Source organism: Populus alba, chromosome 18 (genome assembly GCF_005239225.2).
Source record: "Populus alba chromosome 18, ASM523922v2, whole genome shotgun sequence".
Lineage (NCBI taxonomy): Eukaryota > Viridiplantae > Streptophyta > Magnoliopsida > Malpighiales > Salicaceae > Populus > Populus alba.
In genome coordinates, this window is record NC_133301.1 from 1,329,589 (window position 1) to 1,351,831 (window position 22,243).

At 32.0% G+C, this 22,243-nt stretch overlaps 1 protein-coding gene across 1 annotated transcript; it reads right to left on the bottom strand.

Moving 5' to 3' along the window:
* Positions 1-8,025: 8,025 nt before the first annotated feature.
* Positions 8,026-11,635, bottom strand: LOC118051158 (aspartyl protease family protein At5g10770). Its single transcript, XM_035061728.2, has 3 exons — positions 11,423-11,635; positions 10,016-10,438; positions 8,026-9,206 (listed from the first exon to the last, which is right to left on the bottom strand). The coding sequence occupies exons 1-3, from the start codon at positions 11,586-11,588 to the stop codon at positions 8,386-8,388; spliced, it is 1,410 nt and encodes a 469-aa protein (XP_034917619.2). The 5' UTR covers positions 11,589-11,635; the 3' UTR covers positions 8,026-8,385.
* Between the last annotated feature and the right edge of the window lie 10,608 nt (positions 11,636-22,243).

A 22,243-nucleotide genomic window follows, 5' to 3' on the forward strand; every position in this document is an offset into this window, starting at 1 on the left:
GTTGGTTATGTGAGATGGAAAAAACTTCTTTAAAAATTGTTGTTGCATTTCATCCCAAGCACGAATGGATCCTGACCTAATATTTTGTAGCCATGTTTTAGCTTTATCTTTTAATGAAAAAGGAAAAAGCTTTAATCTAATGGTATTCATGCTACAATTTAAGTCATTATAGGTGTTACAAACTTCTTCAAATTCTCTCAAATGCAAGTATGGATTTTCTAGATCTAAGCCATGAAAAGAAGGTAAAAGTTGAATAATGTCTGGCTTAAAATTAAAATGAGATGCATCAGGTGGAAAAACTATGCATGAGGGTGCACTTGTTCTTATGGGATTCATGTGGTCTCTAAGTGTCCTAACACGGTTATTCTCATTATGAAGTGACTAGTTATCTTCTTCAGCCATATTTTCTGAAAATGATGAGGATACCCTACAAAGTCTACCACTTAATGTACGTGACCAAACACTCATGCACGTGTAGAAAGAGAATAAAAGGAAGAAGAAAACAAAAGAAAAAGAAACAAAACAAAAGAAACAAAGTTAGATACAAGAAAAGAGAAAAGAGAAAATAAAATAAATACTATAATTTGTACAAGAATTTACCTCCCCGGCAACGGTGCCAAAAACTTGACACGACCAAAAGATTGATGTCTTCTCCCAAGTGCAAGAGTGTCGAAGTAATAAATAACCCGGCAAGACCGAGGTCGAACCACAGAGAGGTTAATTGTATAAATTATAAATAACAGGACAACAACAACAACAATAACAACAACAACAACAACAATAATAATAATAATACTCAGTACGTGGCGTTGTTATACCTGAGCATGATTTAAAAGATCGGGTCATAGGTTTCCAGCCTATATACTGAGTTTATGAAAAAATAAAAAAAAGATATATTATATAATATAAATATAATGTAAATAATAATAGTAATAATAATAATAGTAATAATAGTACTAATAATAATAATACTAGTAGTAGTAGTAGTACTAATAATAAAAAGAAGAAGAGGAAGAAATTAATGAGAACTTTGAGATGAAAGATTAATGTAAGGATTAAACAATGATAAAAAACAAATGTCAAGGTTAGAGGATCCACCAATGGTATTTCAAACAAGTATGGTATATAAACTCTTATTACTCAATTTGAAAACCACACACGGAGGAGGTTCCAATCGGATGATTTGTCATTAATAGCTCATTATAAATTATTAACATGATCATATTAATTATCTTAATTACATAACACCAAACTTTTAAATATTGTCAGGAATTCATGATGCTAACTTACGGTTGGGTTATGAGAGTGCCAAGCATTTGTTGTACCAAGTGTTATACAACACAAATCTAGATTAACCATTTAACAAGCAAGGTATTAAGAATTAGTAAGATAAAAAGATAAGACATGTTAATATTAAACATTAACGTCCATGTTGAGTTTACACCATACTTATTCTTACACCATTAGTGTTACCTTTTCACATTGACATAATAAACTTAGCTAAACATAATGAAGAAGAGAAACATAAATAAACAAAACAAGAACATAAAGAAAATACAAGTTAACTAAGTAAAGGAAAGGAAATGAAAAGCATAAACATGATATTAATGAAAGAAAAACTTAAAAATTACAAAAAAAAAATATAAAGAGAGAAATAAAGAGCATGAACTTGATCTGAACAACCAAGCCCCTAAATGCATGGCAAATGCCTCCTTTTATAGGCCAAAATTCAGAATTATTGATTTGATGACTAATTGTTGAGTGGGTGGCCAACTTTTGACTTTGTGAAAATCCTTATCTTCTTGTCTGAATAAAACAAAAATACTACCCTCCGAACTGGATTCTTTGGTAAACATGAAAGTTGTAGGAAATTGACTCAGCTTTCCAGGAAAACAAATGGAGGTCATTTGGACTTCTAGAACTCCAGATATTGGCCAAACACTGAACAGTGTTTGGGCTGCAGGATAGATTCGGACTTCTCCGTTGTTGCTATAATTTGGACTTGAAAACGGCCTTCTTAGATCTTGATGAAAACATGAAAGTTGTAGGCCTATGTCTTACTGAATCTGTGTAAAAATTTGAGATCATTTGGACTTCTAGAACTCGAGATATGACCTAATTACCGAACAGTGTTCTAGTTTGGACTGCACCAACATCTCTTCTCTAAGTTTCACCCTCTCTTTATCTTCACAAATTTCAGTAGTTGAATTCATCAATCAATCCTTTGATTTATGTGATAGGCCTACATTTAAGATGAACATTTACCATATATTAGGGCATTTTATAGTATTAGACTTGTTATTATAAAACATGCTTTAGTTAAGGAGTTATTGATACTTTAAGTGCAAAATGATGATATAAAACCTTGATAAATATGCACTTTTAAGTACTAATCAATGGATCGAAATCAAATTTTGATTTATGGTGGGAACACAAAGAGTATCTTGAACTTGGAATGTCCGTTTAGGAAAGGGAAGAGAAAGAGAACCTGAATGAGTGATTTTCAAACCTGAACCTTCTCCAATAAGCACCTCATCTGTGCCATCATATTCGGAGTGTAAGTGCAGATTAGATACTTTAAAGGTGATGTTATGCGATGCAGCAGAATCAATGAGCCATCGCTGGTCTGGACTTTGGAAGGCAGTGGTGCAGTTGGCTGTAGCTTTCCTGGTGTGTAACTTAGGACACTGTTTAGCAACATGGCCAAATTGATCACAATATTGGCATTTGGGAGTATATTTTTGCTATTTGAAATAGTGAGGTTGAGGTTTGGAATCGTATTTTTATGTGGCTACATGAGAAGACCATGGTTGTTTTTGTGAAAAACTGTGATGCCTGCGCTGAGTGTCTATAACGACCAGGGACGGAGAAGTAATGTCCAGGCGTTTGAGGTAAGACTCATGACCAATGAGAAGATCATGAAGTTCTTCAAATGATAAGGCAGATTCACGTGTATGAATAAGGGCTACCATTTCTCTATATTCAGGCCCCAAGTCATTGAGAGCATAGAGAGTAATATCATTAGCAGAGAGAGGAGCATCAATGAGTGCAAGCTCATCGGCAATAGACTTGATAGAATAAAGAAATTCTGTGACGGTGCGTGTTCCATGCTGAATAAGAGTGAGATCTTTTTTGAGTTGCATGACTCGTATTCTAGAACGACTGGCATAGAGCTTGGTCAGTTTGTTCCAGGCTTGAAAAGATGTTTTGGAGGCTGCTATGAAGAGTATCATAGAATCAGATACCGAAGTGAGTATAGCATTCAAAATTAGTTTGTCCTGTCAAAACCAGTACGTGTAGGCAGCAGTAGGTGCTGCATCAAGATTCGTGGACAGGGGACATGTGAGTGTACCATCAATATAACCATATAGGTTATAGCCGAGAAGGAGGGACTCAAATTGTGCATGCCAAGAGGGATAGTTTGTTGGTGTGAGTTTGGTTGTAATTTGCTGTGTGGAATTAATAGCAACAGGGGAGGACGCTAAGGAAGCCATTGTAGAAGCTAAAGAAAAGAAGAAAAAAAAAAGATCAAGGTAGAACTCGTTTGAGAAAAGAGGGCTCTGATACCATAAAGAATAAAGAAGAGGCAGTTTAATGGAATAACTTCACACACCTTTTCATTTACATTATGCATGTATAAATACAGAATTGAGGAGCTTATTAAGCCTGAAGTTTTGCTATTTTGTAACTAAATGCGGAGAAGGTCCCCAAATATCACTGAAAACCAGCTCAAGAGGAGCACAAGTTTTATGACCAGTAAGGGCTAACGACAGACGCGATGCTTTTCCTAAAGGACAAGATGAACAGTTAAAATTAAAAACTATGGAAGTACATGCAACTTTATTATTTGATACTAGAGACCCTAAAATACAAGAGCTAGGATGCCCAAGGCAACGATGCCAAACATCAGCAGTGGAAGACACAGACGTTGATAGGAAAGCTTGAGGTATGGACGTTGCAGAAGACTCGAATAAGACATACAGACCATCACTACTTTGACCGCAAAAATAAGCACTTCCTTGGTTATTAGATCCTTAACATAAAACACATATGAATGAAATTCAAAAAATACATTATTCTAAATGCAAAATTTCTGAACAGACAATAATGGTTTTTTAATATATGGTACATGCAGAACATTTGATAGGATAAAAGTGCGTTTGGGAGTGTAGATTTTAGATTAAGCAATGTGTGATATAACAAGTCCCTTACCATTACCGACATGTAATTGATCATTGCCAAGATAGGGCTCTTAACTCGTCATACTAGCGAGGTTCGGTGTCACATGCTGATTAGCACCTGTATTAGTAAACCAACCTACAGAGAAGAGCTGAGGATTCTGAAATACCAAGTTAGCAGTAGCCTGCAAATGCTGTGAGGTAAATTGAGAACAATATTTTGCTGATTGCCTGAAACAATAACACAATTGATATTTAACATTTCAAAAAATTTGGTTAGAGTTAGAAACTCCACGGCAATGGTGCTGCCAACCAATCCTAGATTCACAAGACATCTGCTGCCAACCAGTCCTAGATTCATAGGAAATCTGCTACCAACCAGATCCAGAGGTGTCATGGTTACCACCACGGTAGCCTCTTCATCCAACTCGGTGTCGCCCACGCCCACGGTAGGAATGGCCAACAGGAACACCAAAACCACCATGCTAAACTGAGAATGTTGAAGTTGTGGAATGTGAAGGTGTGAATAGCAAAGGTGCTGTCATAGGAGAGCCAAGAATGGATTGAAGGGAGCTCTTATTCAGGTATTCATGAGTGAGCAGGTAACTGTGAAGATCAGAGTATGATAAGGGTTCTGCCCGTGTAGACAAACTGGTCACTAAGTCTTTGAAATCACTGCACAAGCCCCGGAATACATAAAGATTAAAATCCTCTAAGGAGAGAGGCCGACCAACAGCAGCCAACTCATTAAAGAGGACCTTAGCTCGCTGCAGATAAGTGCTAATTGAATCATCTCCCTGACGCAAATCCTGAAAGGAACCATGTAACTGCATAATTCTCGAATGTGACGTTGAAGCAAAGGATTTTTCAAGTGTCTGTCGTATGCTATGAGATGTGTCACAGTCAACCACAAGATGTAGAATTTTAGTAGATAAAGAAGAGAGGAGTGCACTCATAATTAATTGGTCTTGCTACTTCCATGAGAGAAAGAATGGGTTTATACCAAGAGTTACTGTATCGGTGGCAGTAACATAGAGTGTAGGACAAGGATAGGATCCATCCACAAAAGCATACACACCATTACCCAACAAATATGGTTTTGTTTGCATTTTCCAGTATAAATAGTTATTGGTGGTTAGTTTCAAGGAGATAACCTGATGAGTATTTGAGATAAGGATTACGGCAACATCATGAATATATGTGTTAGGAACAATTGATGTTACAGATGGGAGTCCAAGCAGTACCGAAACAATTGGTGTAGAGGAAGGTATTTCTACCATTGTTAGAGGAAAGCTGCATCCAAGAGAAGGAATAGGTGCAAATGCAAAAAATCCAGGTGGAGGAGCCATTGAAAAACCTAATGTAGGTTGTATATGTGAAGAATTAGCAGGGAGAATAGGAAGTGCTACAGCTGGCATGTTTGCTGTAAGAAGAGAGGAAGATTGGGTTGCGGTAGAATCCATGAGAAGAAAAGGATGACGCCGATGGAAGCTCTTTTGAATATAATGCTTTGATACCAAGTTAAAGTTAAAGGAGGAGTATTGGTAAATACAAGATAAATATATATACATAATAACATTCCATGATATGCTGTCTTGCTGATTATATGGCTTTAGATGAATGAGTCATTGATTGGAGCACGAGGGAACATCAGAGGTTCTGGGTAGATTTTCTCTATTGTTGTCGTTTTGATCCATAAAAAAACGACTTGCAATGTTCTTATTTTATTTTTTGAAAGAAAATACAACTGAGGCCAGTATGAGCTGTTTTAAAATTAAGGGAATGGGCTGTTTTTTGTCTTTAATTCGGGCTCGATTATCTTGCTCAACCCACCTACTTTCAAGACAAGCCTTTGTATTGGCCTAAGTTTGGCTGTGCAAATGGGCTGGCATGGGTATTTGGATCGGGTTGCATTGACAAAAACAGTCTTATGTGATTTAAATTTTTTGTTTTCTTTTAGATTTTTGAAAAAAAAAAAAAAACCATTTTACAATTAATCTCATGTCTTTTGTACCATTTTGTTTTATTTAATATTTGAGATTGTGAGTTTATAAGTAAGATGTTTTTCAGTATTATATAAACTAGTTTTTAAAAAATAAAAATAAAAACAATAACAAAATTTCTTAAAAAAAAAAAAACCATTTATGTTTTAAATTATATATTGCCAACTTTCTCCCAAAAAAAATCATGTTTTCATTTTTAATGCAAAAAAAAAAAAATCAAAAAATACAAAAGAATATCAAAGCGTGTTCATCCTCAATTTAAACAAAGCACACTGTTTCACATAATGTGAGATTGGTGTCATTTTTCTTTCTCAATTGGGATTAGATTTTTTCTAATTTAATCTGCCAATTTCAGCCTAGACCCTCCACTTCGACATCTTTTGCTCTTTGGTACCCAGACTCCTAATTTTTATATTTTGGTCAATTTTTTTTTTTTTTAATTTCACCCTGAATGAACTACAACATGCCCTTTGGTTTTTCTGTTGCTCTCATATGACTTCTTATTTCTTCAATTCTTCATTTTAAGGCCAAATCGACTCCTAATTATAATTTTCTTTAATAATTAAGCCCTTAATTGATTTTCTAAATTGGATATTCATTTCAAAATCCTCTTTGAACTTTTAATTTTTTTCAATCTTAGTCAAATTAAATTAAATTAAACCATTTTTCTTCAATTTATTTTCAATTCAATCCTTAATTATGACCAAAAAATTCTCAAACTTTATTTTTGTTTAAGATACTCAACTATTGGTCTGATTTTAACTCGAGCTATGTATTTTTTTTAGATTTTATATTCTTTTTAATGATTTTCATGATTTATTTCTATCACACAAAAATTAAATAAAAATTACAAGAATAACAAAATGACTAAATTTACTAAAAACATATATATTTTTTTTTCTAACTTTCAAAATATATACAAAAAATAGTTAAAAATTGAGTTATTACAATAGATAGAAGGTACTTAGTTGCAGAAAAATTTATGATCATATTCAGATAAAAATATATTATTGTTAAGGATCAATCATTTATCTTTAAGATTTTATAGCTTATTTCTTAATGCAAATAAAATGAATGCAACCAATCTCTTAGAATTCCAACATCACCACCTTATTTAATTACATTTTTAAAAAAAGTCTGTCAACTCAAGGAAATATTACTTAAAAACATTTACAATAACAAAATCTAAGCTCAAGATTAGAAGAAAAATAAATGGAAAAAATAGAGTTTAAAACCAAGGAAGATAATTTAAAAAATTAATTTCTATATTGTTCAAAGGTACACCAAACAATTTTATAAAAAATTGTTTTGTTTAATTTATCATTTCCCAGCATACCAAACACTAAATATGTTACTTTATTAGTGTATCTAGAAACTTCGAATCAATATATTAATCACGAAAATGGGGTTGGGAGGCCCCTCAACTAATAAAAAGACATCATAATGATGTTCTCATATGAACAGGCTGGCTAAATTGTGGGCAAACCATCGCTGATTATCTAGTGAAAACTCCTTCAAGTGGCTAACTAAGACTAGAAACAAAGGTTTGTGAAGATATAGGGTATCATAGGACAAAACGTGAAACACTTGCTAATGTTTTTTCCCCATTTAAAGTATCCAGCAAGATTCTACCATGTCTGATAGGGTTGTAGGTGGCCATGTTTCTGCTAGCAAAATGATAATGAGATTTGAGATAATATCCTACATGGTGATAATATATAATCAATATGGGATATCCAACTTGATGTAATATAAAGCTAATATGATAGGTTTTTCTTGATAAGCAATCTCTAATTCATTCCATTTTACTTCTAAGATATCCTCTGGAATTGTAATAACCTCATTTCACAACAAGAAGGTCGTTATTGTTGATAAAGAAGCTATAAATTCCACAGAATTTTTTAGCTTAAAGCACTCGTACTAGCTTCAACCCTATGAAGCATCTCCTACCGCTCCCTTTCGGCTAGAATACTTTTTTTGTGCTTCTTGCATGTACAAAGCAAAGGAACAAAGAATTGAATCCCAGTCCCTTTGTAGAGAGCTTATTGCATATGTTGTATGTAAAGTTTCTTAAGTTACTACACACACCTTTTTATTATTTTTTTCCTATATATTTCATTTCAGCTCGCATCCACATATAAGCTGATCTTACACTCATTTATTTGTAATGGAGCTACAATTGGTCATGGTTCTTGTTTGTCATTTCAGCTACAACCACCAGGGGCAAATCCAACCCTTCCTTTTGCACCATCATAGACCACTTGATAAGTCCTTTGCTGAACATTTCCAAAAATTGATGTATCGCTATCATCATCATTTCCTGCGAAAGCTAGGCAAACCCTCTTCAAACCGTTCACTGGATACAAAATCCCTGACACATCAATATCCATCTCGACTCCGCCTTTGAAGGTCACACCAACCTTGGGTATCCTTACCGTGTCATATTTACTAAAATCATAGCACGTATCGAAAATAGAATACCCACTTGTCGAAGGATAATCTGTCATCAAATTTTGAAATGCTGAGCTGAGCTCGGAGTATGCTGTCGGAGACAGTCTCGTGATGACCGTGCCAGAGTCAATAACGGTTCCAGCTGAAAAAGCCGATTCCTCTAGTGATAGCTTGCGCCCTCCAACACTTAGCCCGGTTATGTCCAGGCCGTAAAATGGCGTCGAGTCAAAGTCTGCAGACAAAGGAGTGAATTTCACAGACTTGGAGACTTGTCCACCAAGACTGAGGTAACCTTCGGAGCTGGAGGATGCCGGTAGGCAATAAGAGAAGAGCTTTTTGTATTTTTTAGCAGTTTGTGATGGTAAGGCTAACTTGGTCCGACCAAGTCCCAGCAAACCGGCTGCTCGTCCAAATAGGCCATTGTTTTGTTGCCCGCACCCAAATAAGAAGTTCTTGAACACATTTGATGATGAAAGGGTTAATGTTTCTGCAGCAAAAAATCCGATTGAGTAGGAGCCGTCTCCATATTGCACTTGGTAACGGCATGTCGAAGAAGAACAATTTTGGCTAGCTTCTGCATAGATTTAATTTTTATCTTATTGTTAACACCCTGCTATAAAATGAAAAATTAGGATTGAATCTCGTTCAAATGTACAAGGAGCATAGATCTAAAAGAAGAAACGTTTTTCGTTATGTAATCGAAGATGATAAAACACATCAATTAATTTATTGTTTATATGTTAGTCATATAATTAAGAAAACTTCTACGATATAAAATTGAGTTTCAGGGGAAATCTTTGAGAATTATACAAATATTTTGAGAAAAATGCATTATAAATACATTTTGTAGTCAAGCCTTCATTATTATTCGTAGTTAGTGGAATTTTTTTTATTTTTTTATCTTGAATGGCAAATAAGGTAGGTTTTGACATTGGATATCACAACATTTATAAGAAATCAGCCAGCATTTAGCGCATATATATATATGCGCTAAAGAATCCAATGCGACGAAAAACTTAGGAATCATCTGATATCATTGACGGTTTCTGTTTTATATTTCTATTTACAAATTTGTGAAACAGAAACAGAAAACTTGTTTGCTTTGATTTTTTTTTTTTTTTTAAAAAAAAAAAGCAAAACCAACAAAAATTTACACAAATTTCTAAAACCATTTTACTTGATTTTGGAAAATTTTGACAATTGATTAATGATTTTTTTTATGTTTAAAAGACACAGTTTTCTATTTATGTTTTTTAAAAATAAAACATAAAAAACTCAATACCAAATGACCCCTTAATTATTACAACTTGTTACTATTGTATAGTTTTATGCTTTACTATTGTACTATGCATTAGAGTTACTTTTCCTACTAGAATTTCTTACCTGACGCGACTAAGTTGCACAACGCCGAGGAACACGAAATGTTCTTGTATGAAGTAGACTTGCTCGGATTTAACCTTGGCTCCTTCTGTTTGTAGCAAGTCTTCGTGCATGGCTCACATTGAGTCCAAGTGATATCGCTGCCGGTGTCGAATATGAGGGTAAATTCTTTTTCCGGTGTGCCGAGACCCACAGTAACAACATAATCACCAGCACCGATAGATGCACCAGACTGGACCGGCAATGTAGCCTGCTTCTCCGGGAACATGCCACGACTTGAGAGCCTAGCACGAATTGAATCCACTCGATATTGGTCTCGAAGGAGGATTTCCATGTTAGATGGAGCATCTGCTCCTTTCTCTTGATTCACTATACCAATGCATGGGCCACGCCTGTGCACCACCTCCAGGGATAAACTGTTTGAAACTGAAATGCATAAACCTCGAATTAGTGTGATTACATTAGGTGTTGAACCATCCATGAATTCATTTTATTGAAAAGAATTTCAAAGTTTTAGATATAAAATAGGACTGGAGAGAGTCCAAGAATATATTGACTTGCTAAACTACTATAAAATAAATATTAAATTTCAAAGATCATTTTAAACTTTAAGGGACTGTGACCCCCACTTGCACCCCTCATTCTGCCCCAGATTATTTGACTACAAAAAGAGAGAGTTTATACTAAAAAGTCTTACTAACAATAATAACATGTAATATAATGATTTATTTATGTGACAAGTAAATTTATTTATAAAACATCATTCGTGACTCGCCATATCAGCTAGTAAGATATCATGCATGACTTTTGTATTTGTTTAGAGGGTTATTATAAATGAAAAAAAAAAAAAAAAAAAGGATCAAGCTTTTGGAGTGATTTTTTTAGAGGGATTGTACTTAAACAAACAAACGACAAGTAGACACATGATTTTCAATTGTTCTTTTTATCTTTTTAAACTAAGAGTATATTCGGTTATGCAATGTAGCTTTTAAAAATACATTTTTTCAATTAAAAATGATATTTTATTTTTATTTTTGACAACATAACATTAAAATCATTAAAACATTTATAAAAATATCAATTTAATATATTTTCAGATAAAAACACTTATAAAAAACAAGTTAAACTACATTATCAAATGAAATCTAAGCTGACAAATCAAAGCAGAAATTTAGATATTCATATTGTATTCATTCAAAGAATTATTTTGCATATATGTATCTGTTAGAGAATAATATAAATTATAATTTTATTTAATAGGTTAAGCTATTGAATTAAGATAATTTTTAATAGCATCAAATCTAAATAAAAAAATCGTGATTAAATCAACATAGGATATTCAACCAAGTTGAATATCTGTATAATTAATAAACATGAATCAAGATAAGATTGCTCGAATGGTGAATAAACCTTTAGAAGAGTGGTTGCAGGCAGTTGTTGGCAGAAGAGAGTTGACTTTAACAACATGAAGATAGCTTTTCGTAGCCTCATTTTCTTCAACAGCATAGCCCTTTTCCAAAGAGAATAGAAGAAGAAAAACATTCAGAAGAGAGATGGAACAAATTGGGGTGGCCATTGGAAACAAAGTAGCTCTTCTCGGACGTAGTTGTGTTGCACAACTCATAGGCCCGTCGGGGCCGGCCTTATATACTATAAAAGCATTTAATATTTAAATAAAATGGAACGCAATAAATTAATCAAGTCTCGGCCATTGATAACTTTTCTAGCTTAATTGCCCTTTGATTTGAAACCACTAATTAAAGCATTTAATATTTAAATACTCCTTTATTTTCTGGTGTTGTCCATGATAAAACAAAAAGATTTCAGTACCAAAAAAGGAAGCTTCATTCATGTATTTATGAAATTGCGGGTGCGAAATTGACTGAATAATAAGAAGCGATCAGAGGTTATTTTCAAGTCTTGGCCAAGAATTGGGTAATTAAGCTGTAATTTCTAATTTGAAAAGTCAGGTGGTTGATTGAAAAAACATCCAAATTTTGAGGTTGCAATTATAATTTACCTAAGGATTTTGAACGAATTTTCTGGAAAATAACCTCCGACATATATAGGAATATATTTATATTCCTATATTTCAAAAAAAAAATAGAAATGATACTCACAAATTCTTAATTTGAAAGCATTAAGAATAAAACTTTATGTACATTATATAATTAATTAAATAAATTAAAAGAGTCAATTTTGAATTAAAAAATAACTAATAAAATAAATGAAGGACGTGAATGAAAAAAAGTTTAAGATAATTCACTATTCATAATCTAAATATCATTTCATGATTTACCAAGCATAACTTTATGAAATCAAACAACAATTATTAAATTAAAAGCAAAATAATTTAATAAAAAAAAATACAAATGAAAAGCAAAAAAAAAAAGATGATTCACCGTTCATATAATCACTAGTATATTCACCTCAAATCTTTTAATGTTTTTATAATATGTCACAAAAATCCATCAAATGAATAATTAGAATGGAGTACTTTGTAAAAAGATGAGTTCAAGATGTCCATAATTTTGGGTAATGGCAATATTGTAAAATAAAAATACATTTATAAAACCCAAGTGCGCCACTAGCATCCCATCTCAGTGGATGGAGACGAGTACTTTTTATTAATTACTATAAGATCTCCGGCCTTCGGAGAAGTTTCTTCATTATGTCCATTAACCTAAACAAAGATAAAAGAAATTAATTTCGAGCACTCTTAATGGGAAAATACTGTTCTTTTCACTTACGTTGTAAAGCCACTATCTCCCACTAACTAATACTAGAATCTATATCTTATATACCTATCTTATAATTAATATCATTTACTTTTATATTTTAAAAGTATTTTTAAATTATTTTGATATACTGATATTCAAAATAATTTTTTAAAAATAAAAAAAATAATATTTTAATACATTTCCTTGTAAAAAAAACACTTTAAAAAATAATTATTATTACACTCTCAAACATCCCATAATAATCCCATAATAGAATAATCATAGCAGCACCAAAGAAATCAAAGATGAAGACTCTCCAAGTGATGAAAGCAAACAAAATTAAGATTATTAGCAAATTAAGTGCCAATTGATCCAAGTCAATGATAAGGCAAATATCCACTTATTCTTGAGGTGGGAGACTTGAGTTCGATTGTAAAGGGAAAGCATGATTTTAGATGTTGAAATTTGAAGACATTCTATATATTTAATGAGGCACCCATGACTTCCATTGGAAATGTGAAGCACAAATCCTTAAACTCTAAGCACAATATGAACATGTATATGTTTTCGGCAAAACCAAGTTCTAAACCAAACATTTACTTTTAAAATTTGAAACAATAGCTACTTAATTTAAAATAAAAGCCGTTTTTATTGATAATATTCTCAAAATCTTAATCACTTAAATAGAAAATGTTTAGAGAGAGAGAGATTACACTGATAAACAAATTATCCAAATTCCATATAAATTAAGTTATTGTTTTTTTCTTTTCTTTTTTTAAAATTTCAAAGAATCTAGCTAGTAGTTCTTAAAAGCGATATAGATATATATGTCATGGTTGATGATCTCCATGTAGTGCTGACTTAAGATAAATGAGGGCCTTGAGGGAAATTATAAATGGGATGTTTTAAAATATTTAAAAAATATTATTTTTTATGTATAATTAATCTTCATTTTGTACTTGAAATCTTTTATTAAGGGAAGACAATTTTCATTTGATAAAGTAATAGATATACCTTATTTATTCTTGAAATCTTTTATTAAGTAAAATTTTTGAGCCATTATTCGAGTGACCCATAATTTAATTCGATATTAACTCAAGTGGCCTTTAGTTTAATCTGACTTTGTCTAAAAAAAATCATTATTGTGATTTATGAAAGAGCATAGCAATTTATGATCTTGGTCATGAAAGCTTATTGTTTGATGACTATGAAACCATTCTTTCTAATTTATTTATATATATATATATATATATATTATTTAAGAGTGTGTTTGTTTTTAGGTAATTTTTGTAATTGTTATTTAAAAAAAAAATTTAAAACAAGTGTGATTAGCTAAAATCAATAATTAGATTTAAATACATATTTTGTAAAAATTATAAGTAAAGTTTAGGATAGAAAAAAAAAATATAACATATTTGATAAAAGAGCTCAACTACTTGTGTGCAAAACATATTCTCTTCAATCTATTTTTATTACAATCAAAATTAAAGCAGAATTAATTTTGGTGATTATTAAAATAAATTCCCATCACTTTACCTTAGTCACCGTCCATAAAAATAAAAATAAAAATAAGTAAAAAACTGATATATATATATATATATACACACACACTTTGCCTAAAAACAATGTTTCTTTGCCTTTGAAAACAACCTACTTAGGAAGAGAAAGATTATTGTCTAGACCATTTATTTATATACCGACAAAAAAATAATTTTTTGTGAGTCTAATAATTATTCTACAATAAACCCAATTTAGGCTTATAGTCCTGGGATTCTAGACCTGGGTCCGTGTTAAGTAAATGCACGTGACTTGAGCCTATAACCCACTTAGACTAGGTCTTATAATATATATATAATTTCAACTTTTCAACTTCTAATTATATAAATTATAAGAAAATCTTCTAACCTTTTAAGTTATTAGATTTATATTATATGTCAATAAAGGATATTTTATAATTAAATTTTTATTTACTTCTAATTTATCTCAAACAAGTTAATATTCTATATTAAAGTATTTTATTTCAAGAATAATTTTTATAAAAAAAAATGCATAGTTTCAGACCTGGTCCGGTTCAAGACCCAAGTTCCGAGTTTTGACCGGATTGCCCAGGTCAATTTTTTTTTAAAAAATCAAAACAACATTGTTTTAATAAAAAAAACAAAAATTAACAGGTTTTTAACTGGGTCAACCGGGTCATACTAGATTTTTCTTTCCTCTATTTTTTTTTTTAATTTAACTTGATTTCAGTTTTGGATTGGTTGGGTTCTAGGTCAATTCGTTAAATTAGGCCAATTTTAAAATTATAAAAAAATTAGTAGATGTGTGAAAAATAACTAAATTTTTTTTTTAGAAAAAAAAAAGCGAAAAAAGAGTTAAAAAGAGTGGAAGTTCCTTTATAGGAGGGCCATGTCCTGTAGTCACAGTATAAAGTAATCATGGCGTCCAGTTTCTTCCATAGTGCGTAGACCCAGTATTGTTTCCATTCCAACCCTAATTTGCTTGGGATGGCAGAGGCAACTTTCAGCCTCACATCCCTACCAATGGATAGATTGAATGGCCCTGATCAGTCCCTCGACCTGGAATATTGTTTTTTCATGGAGGAGGAAAACGATCTGTGGGTCACTTGGAGGAATCATTAATTTGCTATTGGCGCACTTAGATTTGGTATGCCAAAAGATAAGATTGCGTTCTTGTATTGGACGAAAAACTTTTTGCTATTGTCGAAATTGTGGAGATGAGTGTCATTTATGAAACCAATTAGGTTTCTAGTAATTAGAATGTTGATTTTTAATTTATATTTTAGTAATATAAGATAAGAATTTTTTAATTGTTTATATTTGCTAGGTAGATATTTTTTTTTTAAAAAATAGACAATTACCGCAACGCTGCAATTTCAATATTTGAATAATACCATATTCAAGCAATCTTTCGCCTTTGATTCTGATTGAATTCCAATGATTATTGCTATTAGTGGAAGTGCAGAGGATGTGTAGGTTCTATATATTATGTGGTGTTGCAAAACACGTAAAATGAGTACATGAAGTTGCATATTTCAGTATGATTTTTAGTTGCTAAGTTAGTAAGAAAAATAATAGTTAAACATTATTATTTGAAATTTGAGATAACTTATTGATTTAATATAGTCTATATACCTCTATACATGTATTTCATATAATCATGAATAGTAAGATAAAATGTTCATTATTATTCATAATTAATTTTTCTAATTTTGAATATATTAGTGATAAAAAAAACCCTACAAGTTTGCTTCCAATAAATTTATTAGTCATGGCTTGTTTTTTGTGCTAGTTTGCCTCTCTTGATTTGCAATATGTTCACATACATTTTAGATTGCTGTTTTATTAAATTCATAATTAATTTTTCTAATTTTGAATTTATTAATGATAAAAAAAACCCTACAAGTTTGCTTTAAATGAATTTATTATTCATGGCTTGTTTTTTGAGCTAGTTTGCCTCTCTTGATTTACAACATGTTCACATACATTTTAGATTGCTGTTTTATTAACTTTCTAAATTTCAATATTTCTTTGATTTATAAGAAAAGGAATGGTAAAAGTTAACTATGGATGGATTACTTGTTAATCATAACCTAAACAAGTTTATTATTTTCAGTTTTTGTTTTCATTATTACAAATAGTCCTAAATCCATATTTATTTGGTATCCTTTGTCGCACGTCCAAAAAATCCGCACGACGATTCGACTTTGGCGATTTTTCGTTTTGTTTGCTTGATTGGTTCTTTAGGAGTCGCCACCTAGTATTTATTGAGGATTACTAGGAAACCCGGATTTACTGGTCGTGGTCAGAGATTCGAGGGTACGAGACTGGTTGTGGCTAGAGAAGGTATCAGCACCCCTAGCGCACTCTACCTGAGGTAAGCTGCTTTGCGGTTTGATGTGATTTGAAAATTAAAATATTAATCAAATTCTTAAGGCTTTAATAAATCAGTTATTAAATCCAGAAGATATATAGAAACATGTTCTTACATTTTCATGGAAAATACAACTTGATTTTATTTGTCCTTGAGATATTTAATCATATTTAAATTAACAATTAATTCTTTTTGTCTTTTTTTTATTATTTTTATAATTCAATAACATAAATAAAAATACAAACACACACTTTACGGATCACTTTTTACTATGTTTTCTCATTCATCATCTTTTACATGTAAAAAAAAAAAAAAAAAAAAACTCATAATAAATCAAATATAATTCAGAAAATACAAAATAAAGCCCAAAAATCTACAAGAATTGCAGGGATGGCCTTCTGCAATGGCTGGAAGGTTTTCCGGGCCTTTGAACAGTGGCGGCGCGCGCGCCATTGTCGCTAGTGGCGCGTGAGCCCACGCGCCGCCGCTATTGCTGGAACGTGGGCCATTGAATCTGAAGCCTCACAGTCTCCTCTTTACTCTTGTGTCGGCGGTGACCTCCACCGCTTCTCAAGAAAAGAGATCTGGCTGCCTTAAGGTCCGGCCTTCTCTCCCCTTCAAATCTTCTCCGCCGGTGGAGATTTATTGTCACCTGAAACAACAACAAGAAACAACGCAACAGCAGTTGGTTTTAATTATTTTTACAGGTCTGTTCTTGTTCATTCTCCTTCCTCCCGGTTCGTTTCCCCATGTTGGTGGCAGATCCGGCCGTTGGTTCACGGTCCAGATCTGCTACGTGGGTTGAACCGATGAAGAAGAGTGGGGGGTTGCCGGGTCTTCACGAGCTGGTAGCTGGTCCAGGAGAATGGGTTGTCGAGGCCGAGTGAGGAGAAAGCTGGGTCTCCTAGCTTGTGGGTTGCTGACGGTTTGAGACGGAGACACCGCTGCTGGGAGGAGATGAAGACGGTGAAGATGGGGGAACTGGAGAGGGGAGCTCCTGAGATTTCGTGGCTGTTGTGGCCAGGGGAGCTGGCGGCTGGAGGAAAGAATGGTGGGGGGCCGGTTTGGTTTTTTTTTTTGCAAAGGGAGGAGCTGGCGGCTGGAGGAAAGAATGGTGGGGGGCCGGTTTGGTTTTTTTTTTTTTTTGCAAAGGGAGGGGCTGGCGACCAGCCTTAACAAGGAAGGTGGTGGCTTCTTTTTTCAAGGCTGAGGGCCGCTGGAGTGACCGAGAGAGGCAGGGGCGGCTTGCGGCTGTCTTAGATTTTTACTTTTGCAGGGGGAGGGGGCCTGTATTTTTGTGTTCGGCGGCTCCTCTCTTCTGGTTTTCCTTTGGATTCCCCCCCTTGCCGGAGTGAACTGCTCTTTTTTTGGTTTTTCAAGGGTGGCGGCTGTAAAGAGAAAGGGTTTTAGGTTTTTTTATTTTTTGTCCCCCCAAAATTCTCTTTTCTTTCTCCGTGTAAAAATTTTCTCCCCCCAATTGTGTTCACTGTAGCTTAGTATTTATAGGGAAAGTTTTACTAGGTTTTTCAAACTGGTCCCTCTACTTTTCTTTTTCTTTTTGTTCCCTTTTTTTTTTTTTGTAAATTTTGATTTTCTCTCTTTTTTTTGTGTTTTCGAAAGCGAGCACTATCACCGTCAACTCAACAAAGAAAATCAGTGATCATAAAATTTACGCGTTAAAAGTTGAACGCGTTCCAAAATTCCTTTAAAAATTTAAATTCTTTTGAGATGACATTGAAAATGCTAAAAACGATGCAAATACATCAAAAGTATATTTTTTGGGTTTTTCTTTGTTTTTTTTTGCTATTTTTTATTTTTCTGAAAATTTATCAAAAATATGGGTCAAAAATTGAGTAGCAACATCCTTGATTAAATTTTCAAATAACTTTAACGATATATTTCTTGTTTATTCCAACCATACAAGAAATTGTCTCTTTAGTTACTCATCATGAAGTTAGTAAACGATATAACAATGAAGAGCATGAGAAATTGGTGTATGAACTTTGTGGCGCCTCCATGAATGGTGGCCAGGGACTCCCCCAAGATTGAGGAAAAAAATATCTTGAAAATCAGGAGTTTTTATCATTATTTGTTTATTTATTATTTTTGTAGAAGACATGGTTTTTTGATTTTTTTTGGTATTTAGGTCCAATGACCTATTTGATTTTAGCCAAGTCTTAATTGACTTAATATTCTTGTTATTAAGTCAAAATATGCATGTTTTTTTTTATGAAGATGCTAAAATAAATACTTTTTTTAAGTGCTAAAATGTGAAAAATGTTTTTTTAAATAAAAAAACTAAAAAGACAAACATTTTTTTATTGTACAATGATAGAAAAAATTATTTTAAAAAAAATACTTGGCAGTAAAACCCACAAAATATTTATTCACATAAATTTGATACTGTTTTTGTTTTTTGTTTTTTTTTTTACTTAATTTTTTTATGGCTACTTTTTTTTCTTGAACACAAGAATGCTTATCCTAAACCCATCAACCCTACGAGTACAACCCAAAAAACTTAGCCCAGATTAATGGAGCCATAGCCCAAGATTTATCAATGTCCACTCACCATCAACATTCCGAGCTAAAAAAACAAGGCCGCTTATTCCAAAGCCGTATGGATTCATTTTAACAGAGAGAAAGAAAACGCCTCGCCGCTCCCCTCGCCGGAGACCAAGGTACCGAAGACTTTCCCATGCTAAAATCCTACCATAACTATAGAACACCAAACCAAACGAAACCCAGAAAGACAGGCATCATCCTCAAACCTCACCTCTTTTCTCGTGAGAAACCGTGTATACAGACTATAACTCAGCTCTTCCATATCAGAATCCTCGCTTACAAAGCAGACAGGTTGACATGCTTACAGCTCAAAGCAAATAATCAAGTGTGAAGCAAAAGAAGACATGACTGACAAACACCTTAGATCAACAGAGAGCCCACCGCGATCATGACTCTCCGACACTAAAAGGATCCTACTTGTTTCCTACACAGCCTCGCAGTGAGGAACAGCTAGACAGACGTTGCACTACTAAAAGCAAGCACCTCAATATGACAGGTCCTTGGCAATTTTTCAACACAATTTAAAGTGCATAATTTTCCTGATAATTTTTTTTATATATTTTCAATTATTTTAATATATAATTTTAAAAATATTTTTTTTAAAAAAATATTATTTTAATATATTACAATAAAAAAAAAATTTAACTACAATTACACTCTTAAATAAATTCACACAACTCTCAGAAAATAAAACCCAATGACCGAAAGTATCCTTTTTAAAGGATAAGGCTCATCAAGCACAATTTTCAGACAGCAAGTTGACAATCGATCGATGTTGATGAAGTCACTACTTGCTGGCTCCGTGTCATTCTTTTTTTCTTTAGACTTGAATGAATAAAATTTAAATTTTTAAGTGTATTTCCATAGTTATCGTATACAATATTATTACAAGCCAATTAAATAATATTACATGGAATAATTAATCACAATGACTATACAATGATTGTTATTGATAAATAAAATAAAAAAATAGATAAAGGAAACGTAACTTTTTATTGTTATTGATAATTGTTCTGAAATGTTTGAGTGTCGTGTGGTCTCTTTATAAGCTACAACAAATAACTACTTATATTTATAAATTATATTCTTAATATTGTATGAATATTTTGAGAGTAATATTATTAATTGGCTTTCCTAAATATTACAAAATCTAACTATATAATATGTGTCATTTTGATCATTTCTTTATAGAAAGTAATTAAATGAAATTAGTTTTATACTAATATTTTTGAAAAATAATAATAATTTATATTTTTCTCTTTCACAAGTTCAAGATTCTAATCTTCATCATACACACTATAAGATCTATAAATTCAAGTAACTAAATGTTAATATCAAGTGTTCTATTTATTGATTATTAAAATTTTAATTTATCGTTGATTTTGAATCTCATGTTTGTTAATTGTTATGTAGTTCCTATTGTTTGTTTTAGATATCATATTGATGAATAGCTCTCCAAAACATGGTGTTCATTAATGGACAGAAAAACCCCGGCTTCGCCTCCAGCTAGTTAGTTATTAGGTAACATTTAATAAATGATTTTATATTAATTATTTATTTATTTATTTATTTAATTAGAAAAATAAAAGTGATAGAATCGAATTTATAACCACTTAATAAATAGATTTTATATCAAAAATATATACAATCATTAAATTGATTAAAAAGATTTCATGGATAGATTTATACTAACTCCAACAACTTATTAGATTTCCCTAGCTATCAACACCTTATTAGATTTCCCTATTTTATTATAATTTATAATAACAGCTTCATATTTTAAATGAAGAATTGATTAATTTCCTATCCAAACCAACCTTTATTTATTAGTTGTTATCAGAATAACTTTTTGTTGTACTTGCTTATAATTAAACAAGTAAATTGGTAAATAAATTCAATTTCTGAATAAAAAATACACTGAAAAATAATATATACACTCATATAAAACTAAGAATATTATATATATAAAGTTGTTTATTAGTTACTATAATTTCACTAAACAGGACATTGCCTCAAGTGATCTCAATATACCTTTTTTTTTTTTTTTTTTTCAAGTGATCTCATATTGTTCATACGTCAAGTGATCTCATATTGTTCATACGTCATTTGCACCTCCCTTGACATTTTAATTATAAGCTTGCTAAAGTTTATCAACAGAAAACTTAAATAATAATAAATAAATAAAAGAGGTCAAACACGAGTTCCACGTTTGGTCCCATGTCGGTGCCCATTTTTGACAAATCCTAATCTTCAAGCTCCATGTTAGAGAATTTTTCAGACTCGAATCACTTGATAATGAGGGAGACTGCCCCCACTTTATGCAGCCTAGCTATACCTGAGGCCACCATTTCCAATGGAGAAAACATGCTTCTTTTCACATTCGATGATGTTGCCTTTCTCTAGAACCTAGAATGGCCGTTGCTTTTGTGGGATAAATTCGCCAATTATCATAAAAAAGGGAAATAAACAGTGAATTAACACATGATAGAAAAGTTTTGATCAAATAATATAATTTGAAAATCGTCACATTTCACTAATATTATAATTCAGAAATTTAATATTTGATAAAATATCATGGTTTTAAACCATGATATTAATTATAATTTTGTTTTGTAACTACCCGTGATATATAATTAAATATTATGATTGAGATCCACGACATCAATTGAAGTAAATTGTTTTGGCTATTGTCCGATTTTCAAAAACTTTTGTGTTTTGAGCTGAAAAGAGAGATGATAAGCGCATTGACACAATAACATTACCGTTATTTATTAAAGTTTGTTCTTGAGTCTACAAGTTGGATAAAAATATATATTTTAACGCATAAAATATATTTAGAAGAAGAAATTCATAAAATCATAGTTTTTGTTAATCTAAAATTTAATTTACTTTATGATTTTAGAGAGTTAGGAATTTTATAATTTAACAAAAAATTGGACACAGTTTCTTTTATATAGGAACTATACTCAAGTTTTTGTCATGTTTTAAAAAACCTACAAAAAATAAATAACTCCAATCAACAAATTTTAACTAAACTCAATAAATACTTTATAATTGC